Source organism: Triticum aestivum, chromosome 3A (genome assembly GCF_018294505.1).
Source record: "Triticum aestivum cultivar Chinese Spring chromosome 3A, IWGSC CS RefSeq v2.1, whole genome shotgun sequence".
NCBI lineage: Eukaryota > Viridiplantae > Streptophyta > Magnoliopsida > Poales > Poaceae > Triticum > Triticum aestivum.
Window position 1 is genome coordinate 45,381,623 of NC_057800.1, and position 11,154 is coordinate 45,392,776.

The window sequence follows — 11,154 nt, forward strand, 5'->3', positions numbered from 1 at the left end:
TTTGCCTTGCCAGCTATGATTTGCATGCCGTGTGCGGGGGTAGCATCTCGCCGGCGAGCACTCCAGTTCGATCGTACTCCGGCCTTGTGTGGTAGCAGCTCGCCGGTGAGCATCTCCACTTCGTACTCCGACCATGTGTGGTAGCAGCTCGCCAGCAAGCACTCCAGTTCGCACTCTGGCCATGTGTGGTAGCAGCTCGCCGGCGTCTAGTCTGGCAGGGGAACGGCGGGGATAACGACGGTTGACGGGGAAGCACACGGGGAGCAAGAGGATGGGAGGACGTCGAGTAGCCAAAGTCAACGTAAAAAAACAAAGGGATAAGGTGGGGTCGCGCTCCCTTCTGACCATATGATGCCCCCACGATCGAACGTCCCGCGCACGTCCGGCCCAAAGTTTGCCTGACGCGCCGGGTGTAAACATTTCCCTTCTATTTAACATTGCTTTTTTTTTGCTCATGCTGTTGATCTTTCTAAGGTGTAACTGATCCAACTGATTGATCAATCAAAGAGATGTACTGTACGATGGGAAATGGACAGATGAACTAGACCCACTGAAGAACATTAAGGGGCTGCTTGATTGATACCTTGAGAGGACAGAAGAACACGCAATGCACACTTGCATAGATCAGATACATTGTACGTACCAGTGGAAGTAACTGATAGGATAATGTCAAAGAAAAAGGAGTGACTGATAGGGTTCGTTTGCTCTTAGATTTTTAATCGCTCGATAGGCGACCAGACAAGAAGAGGAAAATTATCTGGAGCAGTAAATATACACGTAGAGATGGTACTGCTAGTTACAGTTTGCTGGTGGGGGTGGGGGTCGTTGCTGCGGCAGCGTACTTCTTGAGGGCGTCGCCGGCGTGGTGCAGGTTGTCCGGCACGGGCAGGTTGCAGAGCAGCGTGACCCTGGACTCGGAGATCTGCGGGCCCTTCTTCCCCTCCTCCGACGGGTCCATCTTCCACAGCTTCACCTCCCACACCTATCCAAATCCACGGTTCCAATCAATCCTTCAATCCAGGTCCATGTCCGATGCAGGAGCAAGCAAGCGAGCTAGGTTGCCAGGCGGTTAACAAGAAGTCGATCGATGAGGGCGCAGACCTGGGTGGAGCGCCCGAGGTGGACGGGGACGGCGCGCGCGAGGACGACGTCGCCGAGGGCGGCGCTGCGGAAGTGGTTGATGGCGAGGTGCACGCCGGCGACGCGGCGGTAGCCGGACGCCATGTGCGCGCCCATGCTGGCCAGGCCCTCCGCCACCAGCGCCGACACGCCGCCGTGCAGCACCTTGAACGGCTGGCAGCAGCGCTCCGTGACCGGGAGCCGGCCGGAGAGCAGCGACGGCGACACCTCCTGCATCTCGAAGCCCACCCCGTGCAGCACCGGGTCCAGCTCCGCCATGTCGATAGCACTACTCGGCTTCTTCGCCGCCATGCCTGCCTCGCTTAATTATTCCCCTCCCCCTCGTGTTCGCGGAGAAAATCTACTCTGCGAGAGTGGTAGCTAGCTAGAAGAGGCAGACAGCGAGACAGAGAGCCAGCCGTGCAGTGCAATAATTACTGATAACTACGAGAGTTCTGAGGAGTGGTTGGATCATTCAAAGTCTTCAATGTCCTAATCAACTGTCCATTTTATCTTTTTTATTTTTTCATTAGTAGTTGGTCGATCACCTCCAACAACCATGCCACTACAGTAGTAGTACTACTACTTCTACCCTTGTAAGTACTACTGGTGAAGCTGCCACACGAATCTCACTGCCGTGATGGGCGCCTGCGTGGCACCATATGCCAAGTGTCAATCCTAATCATAATCACTAAACAGTGAAATTGGTGGCTGCAGAGTACCATCTGGAGGACACGATCTAGAAATGAGCCCAAGGCAGACGGTCCACCCACGAGTCAGCCTGCAGCGTGTGGGATACCGGGAAGGTTAGGTGAAGGATGCCTTCGTTTCCTCGAAGCTTCCAGGTGTACTCTTTCTGCTTTGGACAATCTTTCAAAGTGCGACTGTGAGTACTCTTCTCGGCATTTCAAGCCCGGATGGAGAGAGTAGTTTTTCTCGCATGACCCTTGTGTGAGGATACCGCAGGGCATCGCCACCTATGGTTGGGCCATTATTATCGGAGTAAAGTCTATTTCAGGTGACAAAATTGCTTTACACACGACGGTTAGTGCACGACGCTTGCACGATTCTCCCTCCCCAACAGGGCTCCTCCACGCACGGTAGCTGCTGGTGCTTTTTTTAATTGAGAATCGGTCGCTGCTGGTGCTGCCACGTATGAATCGTTCATGCATCGGCCGTGCAGGCATCGTCTGTCTAGCAACGCTCTTCAGGTGAAGGATGCCTTGGTTTCCCTGAAGCTGAGACAACTCCAAGCCCGAGCCTGGAGGAAGCGACAGGCCAACCCATGCTACCATGGCCCACTATGCATGTTAAGTAGGCGTGCGTGTTGAGTGGTGGGGGTATCGATGGAGATCAGACTCTGGAACCGGCCGTCTGTGGCGGATCCCCTCTCCCGCCCCTGGCTCTCCTCTCAATCCCCAATTCTTGCTAAGAACCCTAGCTACCTGTATCCCGATCCGGCCAATTGAGACAGTGATTCCTACCAACGCTGCCTGTACCGTGTCATGGACATGGAGGTTGTTTTGGATTGGAGCCTGAAGCTGCCGAGCCAAAAAAATTGGTCGTTGACCCAGCACTGGCTCTGCTTTGGATGACCATCAAATAATTGGCTCGCCCATGCCATGGGGGCTTCTCCAATTCATTTTTCCGCCAACAGTTAGCAAAGTCGTGGGCGGCAGCTCCCATGGGGGGCACTTTGCCGATGCGCGATGCTTGTGAAGATCCCATGGGCTACGTCGGCACCAGCTCCGCTGGTCGACGCGGAACTGGAACTTAAAGGCATAGCACGCCGGAGTCGTCGCAATGAAGTACATACTGTCGGCGGTGAATTTTGTGCCCTTGGAGAGTGCATCGGAGGCAGGATGCCATGCTACATCATCATCAATGAAGTGTAGCTGCTGAAACGCATGAACTGCTCGAGCCTATGCCTGCCTCCAATACCCGAAGACGATCCCGCGCATGCTTGCTCCGATGGGCACTAGCTGTCGTAGGGATTTCGCGACAAGACTAATGATTTGAAGAATTTGATGGAAAGGGCACACGTGGAGGATCTAGGGACGGGATTCACACAAGGGATTTACCTAGGTTCTAGAGGTAATGCATTGTCTTGCCAAGTGTTAAGTCAAGCCTCGAATGAGGATTTTGACACAAGTGTATGAGAAAATTAAGTTCGGTCTGCCCTATGAATCTATCTAGGCCTCTTCTGTAAGCATGAATGTGCCCGCACAAGGGCGTCCTAGCCTCACCTTATATAAGCCGACGAGGCTGGGTAGTACATCGGCCGAATTATACTTGCACTGGTAATGGTGCATTATTCTTGATGTCATCACACTTGATTTGGTGCGCTGTAGCAAAGCTCGCTTGATGGTGCCGTAGTAAGGCGCGATTGAAGACGCGGGACCTCCTATCTGCTGCTCTTTGCGACAAATTGCCGGCCGCACGCACAGGCAGATATTCGACTGGGCCGGCCCAAGCTAGCGACTGTAGACCTGCTATTACCACTTGAGCTAGCAAGCGTATCTGAATATTGAGCTGTTCGAAACAATTAAGAACCAAAACCATCGCATATCTGAGTTATTTCTTTAAATTTTCGAATGCAAAACATTTGTTTGGAAAAAAGGGGAATGTCCTATGAAATTTGTGAACAATTTTTAAAAACTCAAATAATTTTGAAAATACTGAAAAACATTTGGAACTTCTGGGGAAAAAATGAATACGCGAACATTTTTTCGACAGGGACCATTTTTTAAAATATTACATTTTTTTGGAAAACATGAGCATTTCTGAAATGCTGGAAACAAAATTTTAAAACACATTTTTTTTGAAATTCCAAACAAAATTCGGAACACGAACATTTTTTAAAACTCCGAAACAAAATTTGAATACAAGAACATTTTTTGAAATATGCAAACAATTATTAAAATAGTGGGACGGGGGTAAATAGGAAGTTAGAGTTATAGAGACAAACCTTGGATCGAAAAGGTTTAGGCTTAGTAGAACTAAAACCGAGTATATGATGTGCGGTTTCAGTATTACTAGGTGTGAGGAGGAGGAGGTTAGCCTTGATGGACAGGTGGTACCTCAGAAGGATACCTTTCGATATTTGGGGTTAATGCTGCAGGAGGATGGGGGTATTGATAAAGATGTGAACCATCGAATCAAAGCCGGATGGATGAAGTGGCGCCAAGCTTCTGGCATTCTCTGTGACAAGAGAGTGCCACAAAAGCTAAAAGGCAAGTTCTACAGGACGGCGGTTCGACCCGCAATGTTGTATGGCTCTGAGTGTTGGCCAACTAAAAGGCGATATGTTCAACAGTTAGGTGTGGCGGAGATGCGTATGTTGAGATGGATGTGTGGCCACACGAGGAAGGATCAAGTCCGGAATGATGATATACGAGATAGAGTTGGGGTAGCACCAATTGAAGAGAAGCTTGTCCAACATCATCCGAGATGGTTTGGGTATATTCAGTGCAGCCCTCCAGAAGCTCTAGTGCATAGCGAACGGCTAAAGCATGCGGAGAATGTCAGAGGGCAGGCTAGACCGAATTTGACATGAGAGGAGTCTGTTAAGAGAGACCTGAAGGATTGGAGTATCACCAAAGAGCTAGCTGTGGACAGGAGTGCGTGGAAGCTTGCTATCCATGTACCAGAGCCATGAGTTGGTTGCGAGACCTTATGAGTTTCACCTCTAGCCTACCCCAACTTGTTTGGGACTAAAGGCTTTGTTGTTGTTGTTGCAAACAATTATTAAAATAAGAAAAAAAAATTGAAACTCTAGAACAAAATTTTAAAACATGAACAATTTTTTAAATTTGTGAACAATATTTTTAAATGAGAACATTTTTGGAATCTTCTAAACAAAATTTGGAAAACATGAACATGGGGCAGAACAGGCGGTTGAATTGGACGCCGCATGCAAGCTCAAGGGGATTCAGAGTGCGAAAGCTACAACTACTTCTCGAACTTGCTCTCAGTGAGTGATATGGCTTCCTTCTTCCTTCTCAAAATCGACTGATCAAAATCGAAAAATCAGTCGACTCACATTTAGCTATTGTGTATTTTTAGATGTTTTTGGAATTTTTTTGCTATTTATTTTGAATTCACTGTTCATTGGGTACAGATGAGCCGGGGTCAGATGTTTTTTTTCGCGAATATGCTTGAGAGCGTATCTTTTTATTGATAGGAAGAAAGAGAGAGTACACGGGGGGGGGGGGGGGTGCTCAGTGTCCGGCACGCATGCAAGACAAGGAGCGGGGAGCAGAGATGACGCGCTGCTCAGCCCGAATACATGGCTAAGGACCTATGCCAAGAGCGCAGCTAAACCGTGAGCTCCAGCCCTAGCCCAAGAACGCGCGTCGTTTTGGATAAGCTCAAGAAGCCGGGAGGTGGAGGGGGACTCGTCGTCGAAGACGCAGCGGTTGCGCTGCTTCCAGATAGACCAAGCCGTCAGGGTTGCGAGGGTGGCAAGCCCCTTGCGGTGCCAGCTCATGATCATCGAGGAGCACCAAGGGAGGAACTCTTCGGAATCGGACGGAGGGGGGACGATGGCGCGCACCCAAGCCAGGACGTCATGCCAAATCTGCCTGGAGAAGGGGCAGGCGATGATAATATGTTGCAAAGTCTCGACGTCCTGGTCGCAGAGAGCACATCTGTCGTTGTGGGGGAGACCGTGGCGGGCCAGTCTATCGACAATTCAGCAGCGGTCAAGGTCGGCCAGCCAGGTGAACATCTTAACGCACAGGGGGCCCAACACTTCCAGGTGAGGCGTCAGTATGGGGCGGATGTGGAGCCGGCAAAGAGGGCACTGTAGCATGATCTTGCGGAGTATTTCTCGTCCACAGTCCAGCGCCAGACAAGGCGGTCTGGGGAGGCTGAAAGGTGAAGGTGACGGAGTCTGGTCCAAAGATGGACGTACTCCACCAACACGGTGGGTGTGAGTGTGCCACGCAAGTCCGCGATCCAGCGGCGGTCCTGGAGTCCATCCGCCACGGTGCGCTTGCGTCACTGATGGGGGACCAAGGGGAGGAGGGCAGGGGCGATGTCCGCAATGGCCATGCCGTTGACCCAAGCATCAGTCCAAAAACAGCAAGACCTACTGTCGGTGTCAAAACCGGCGGATCTCGGGTAGGGGGTCCCGAACTATGCGTCTAAGGCGGATGGTAACAGGAAGCAGGGGACACGATGTTTTACCCAGGTTCGGGCCCTCTTGATGGAGGTAAAACCCTACGTCCTGCTTGATTATTCTTGATAATATGAGTAGTACAAGAGTTGATCTACCACGAGATCAGAGAGGCTAAACCCTAGAAGCTAGCCTATGGTATGATTGTATGTTGTCCTACGGACTAAACCCTCTGGTTTATATAGACATCGGAGGGGGCTAGTGTTACACAGAGTCGGTTACAAGAAAGGAGATCTACATATCCGTATTGCCAAGCTTGCCTTCCACGCCAAGTAGAGTCCCATCCAGACACGGGACGAAGTCTTCAATCTCGTATCTTCATAGTCTAACAGTCCGACCAAAGGATATAGTCCGGCTGTCCGGAGACCCCCTAATCCAGGACTCCCTCAGTAGCCCCTGAACCAGGCTTCAATGACGATGAGTCTGGCGCACAGTGTTGTCTTCGGCATTGCAAGGCGGGTTCCTCCTCCGAATACTTCATAGAAGATCTTGAACACGAGGATCGTGTCCGGCTCTGCAAAACAAGTTCCACATACCACCGTAGAGAGAATAATATTTCCACAAATCTGATCTGCTGACGTACCCCTAGCATGGCATCACACCACAGCCAGGTCTTTATTCGAATCGTTTTTCATAACCTATCTCAGCGTGTTTCGCGAGGCGATTTCCTTGGCACGTCTTGTCGAAGCAGAGATCATGTCCCCTTATTATAGGATTCCCATCAATACGGACGTAGGTAACTCAACCGCGCCATCAATTACGGCGCTTGGGGAGATAAGCGAGTTTCACCAGGCTGGTGGGGGCGCATAGTTTCGTCCGCCCTTATAAAGGGATAAGGTTTCATCTTTTTCTACCCACACCTTCTTCCTCCTTGCTCATCCATTTTCGCGCACTCGAGCTCCAGCGCCCAAGTCCATATCCTTCTCCTCAACTCTCCTCAAACACGTCCGGAGTGGGAGGCAAGTGGATGGTCTCCTCCGTCACGGTGGGACACATCAAAAAACTACGTGAGGCCGGATACTTAGCCGCGGATATCGCGCACCGGCTGCCAGCCACGGGGCAGATCGTCCCTACCCCGGAACCTCACGAAAGGGTGGTTTTCCTCCCCCACTTCGTCCACGGACCGAGTTTCCCCTCCATCCATTCGTCCGCGGCCTTATGTTCTATTATGGGCTGGACTTTCATGATCTGGTCCTGAATTTCGTCCTCAACATCTCGGCGTTCATCGTCGTGTGCGAGGCCTTCCTCCTCATCCGGCCCCACTTCGGCCTGTGGCTGAAGACCTTCAATATCAAGCCGAAGGTGGTTGGCGGACAACAAGCGGAATGCGGCGGAGCCATGGTGGGCAAAATGCCCAATGTTACATGGCTCGAGGGCTCCTTCGTGGAGAGCATAAAGGGGTGGCAATCGGGGTGGTTCTACATCACCGAGCCGCGCAACACCAACTGGGTGGCGGCCCCCGAGTTTCGATTCGGAATCCCCACGCGGCTCACTTCCTGGAAGGAGAAGGGCCTGTCCTGGGGCTCATCGGTGGAGCTGGACGGACTCCAGAAGTGTATCCGGAACATGATAAGCAAGAAACTTAAGCTTGTCAACATAGTCCAGGTCATGCTCTTCCACCGGATCCTCTCGTGTCAACAACGGGCTTTCAATTTATGGGACTTCGACCCAGCCCAGCACCAGACTCTACACAAGCTCTTCGACACGACGCATAAGGACGTCTGGAAGGTGCTGTTCAAGGGCGCCGAGGTCCCCCCTTCTCTTACCGAGGACCGCTGGCTAAGCGGGAAGTGCCTTGCGAATCTGGTAAGTTATGTACATCTGGTAGGGTATTTCTTTCCCATAGCTTAACCATGTGCGGGGTCTGAGCTCCCATGCCTTTGACAGGACTGGGTGGAGACATCGGAGCAGATTAACTGTCCGGCCCCTCTGCTCGAAGACCGTGCAGACGCTCTCCTGACGGAGATGCGGACTCCGACTCCTTATGAGGTGCCGGAGAAGACCAAGAAGAAGGCCATGGGAACCCGAAAGAGTTCCCGGCGCTAGGTGGTATCAGACACATCGTCCGATAATTCTGAGGCGCACTCCTCTCGTGAAAACGAGGAGAAGGAAGACGAAGATTCTCCCCCTCCAGCCGTGGGAGACAAGAAAAGGAAGGCCACCCCAACCGGGGAGGCCGAAGGGTCCAAGAAGGGAAGGACTCCCACCACCGCCGACGGCGAAGACGAGTGGCTGCTCAGGGCCAAGCCCCTGACAAAGTCGTAAGTATTCGGATACTAGAGTAACTCATAGCATACTTTTGTTGCACTGATTCTCCTAACGTCGAATATGATTATGCAGTCCGCCCCAAGCCCGTATAGACGTATCATCATCGGATGGTTCCTTGGACTCGTCGAACATGAATAGTGATACACTTCCAACCGCCTCCTCTCCTTGCCCTACGGACAATGCCGAGGTATTGTCTCAAGGGGCACCGAGCCGGGGGGAGACAGTCCGGGAGGCGCCTCAAGGCGACCTTCTGGACTCCAGGAGCAAAGGGAGCAAGGCTCCCAGGGGATCCAAGTTCGGCCCTCAGCCGGACACCGCACCGGAACCTCCAGTGGTTCCGGACTCGATGTGACGCCCCCGATTCAATCGTACACTAATCATGCACGCAAATGTGTACGATCAAGATCAGGGACTCACGGGAAGATATCACAACACAACTCTACAAATAAAAATAAGTCATACAAGCATCATAGTACAAGCCAGGGGCCTCGAGGGCTCGAATACAAGTGCTCGATCATAGACGAGTCAGCGGAAGCAACAATATCTGAGTACAGACATAAGTTAAACAAGTTGCCATAAGATGGCTAGCACAAACTGGGATACAGATCGAAAGAGGCGCAGGCCTCCTACCTGGGATCCTCCTAACTACTCCTGGTCGTCGTCAGCGGGCTGCACGTAGTAGTAGGCACCTCTAGTGTAGTAGGAATCATCGTCGACGGTGGCGTCTGGCTCCTGGACTCCAGCATCTGGTTGCGACAACCAGAAAGAAGGAAAGGGGAAAAAAGGGGGGAGAAAGCAACCGTGAGTACTCATCCAAAGTACTCGCAAGCAAGGAACTACACTACATATGCATGGGTATATGTGTAAGGAGGCCATATCAGTGGACTGAACTGCAGAATGCCAGAATAAGAGGGGGATAGCTAGTCTTATCGAAGACTACGCTTCTGGTCACCTCCGTCTTGCAGCATGTAGAAGAGAGTAGATGGAAGTCCTCCAAGTAGCATCTCCAAGTAACATCTCCAAGTAGCATCTCGAGTAGCATATTCCTACCCGGCGATCCTCTCCTCGTCGCCCTGCGGAAAAGCGATCACCGGGTTGTATCTGGCACTTGGAAGGGTGTGTTTTATTTAGTATCCGGTTCTAGTTGTCATAAGGTCAAGGTACAACTCCAAGTCGTCCTGTTACCGAAGATCACGGCTATTCGAATAGATTAACTTCCCTGCAGGGGTGCACCACATAGCCCAACACGCTCGATCCCATTTGGCCGGACACACTTTCCTGGGTCATGCCCGGCCGCGGAAGATCAACACGTCGCAGCCCCACCTAGGCTCAACAGAGAGGCCAGCACGCCGGTCTAAACCTAAGCGCGCAGGGGTCTGGGCCCATCGCCCTGAGCACACCTGCACGTTGCGTGGGCGGCCGAAAGCAGACCTAGCCTAGTGGCGTTCCAGTCCAATTCGGCGCGCGCCGCTCCGTCGCTGACGTCTGAAGTGCTTCGGCTGATACCACGACGTCGGGATACCCATAACTACTCCCACGTAGATGGTTAGTGCGTATAGGCTCGTAGCCAGACTCAGATCAAATACCAAGATCTCGTTAAGCGTGTTAAGTATCCGCGAACGCCGAACAGGGCCAGGCCCACCTGTCTCCTAGGTGGTCTCAACCTGCCCTGTCGCTCCGCCACAAAGTAACAGTCGGGGGCCGTCGGGAACTCAGGCCCACCACTACCTGGATGGAGCCACCTGCCCTTCAGCCCCCATCTCCAAACAGTATCACCAGTAATGTAACAGTGTAAAGTATATAGTATATGCCCGTGATCACTTCCCGAAGTGATCACAGCCCAGTAGTATAGCATGGCAGACGGACAATAATGTAGGGCCACTGATGGAACACTAGCATCCTATACTAAGCATTTAGGATTGCGGGTAAGGTATGAATGACTGTAGCAGCAATGACAGGCTATGCATCAGAATAGGATTAACGGAAAGCAGTAACATGCTACACTACTCTAATGCAAGCAGTATAGAGAAGAGTAGGCGATATCTGGTGATCAAGGGGGGGCTTGCCTGGTTGCTCTGGCAAGAGAGAGGGGTCGTCAACTCCGTAGTCGAACTCGGTGGCATCAGCGTCGGTCTCGTAGTCTACCGGAGAGAAGAGGGGGAAGAAATAATGAATACAGAGCAAACAAAGCATCACAAATAATAACAAGGCAATACGCGGTGTTTGGTGTGCCCTAACGCGGTAGTAGGTGATACCGGTGAAGGGGGGAAAACATCCGGGAAAGTATTCCCGGTGTTTCGTGTTTTCGGGCAGAGGAGCCGGAGGGGGAAAGTTGCGGGTTCGATAGGTTAGAGGGGTGTGGCGGACGAACGGACTGCGTATCCGGAATCGTCTCGTCGTTCTGAGCAACTTTCATGTTGAAAATATTTTAATCCGAGTTACGGATTAAAAGATATGATTTTTAAAAGATTTTAACAATTTTGGAATTTAATTATTTATTTAATTAATTCGAAAAAATGTATTTATGATGTCAGCATGATGTCATGCTGACGTCAGCAGTCAACAGGGTTGACAGGTGGGTCCCGTTC

The 11,154-nt window shown here is 51.6% G+C and overlaps 1 protein-coding gene across 1 annotated transcript; it reads right to left on the reverse strand.

The window, feature by feature from the left end:
• Positions 1 to 551: 551 nt before the first annotated feature.
• On the reverse strand, positions 552 to 1,562 carry LOC123060136 (1,4-dihydroxy-2-naphthoyl-CoA thioesterase 1). The gene is made up of 2 exons (XM_044482709.1): positions 1,102 to 1,562; positions 552 to 982 (listed from the first exon to the last, which is right to left on the reverse strand). The coding sequence occupies exons 1-2, from the start codon at positions 1,429 to 1,431 to the stop codon at positions 797 to 799; spliced, it is 516 nt and encodes a 171-aa protein (XP_044338644.1). The 5' UTR covers positions 1,432 to 1,562; the 3' UTR covers positions 552 to 796.
• Positions 1,563 to 11,154: the final 9,592 nt, after the last annotated feature.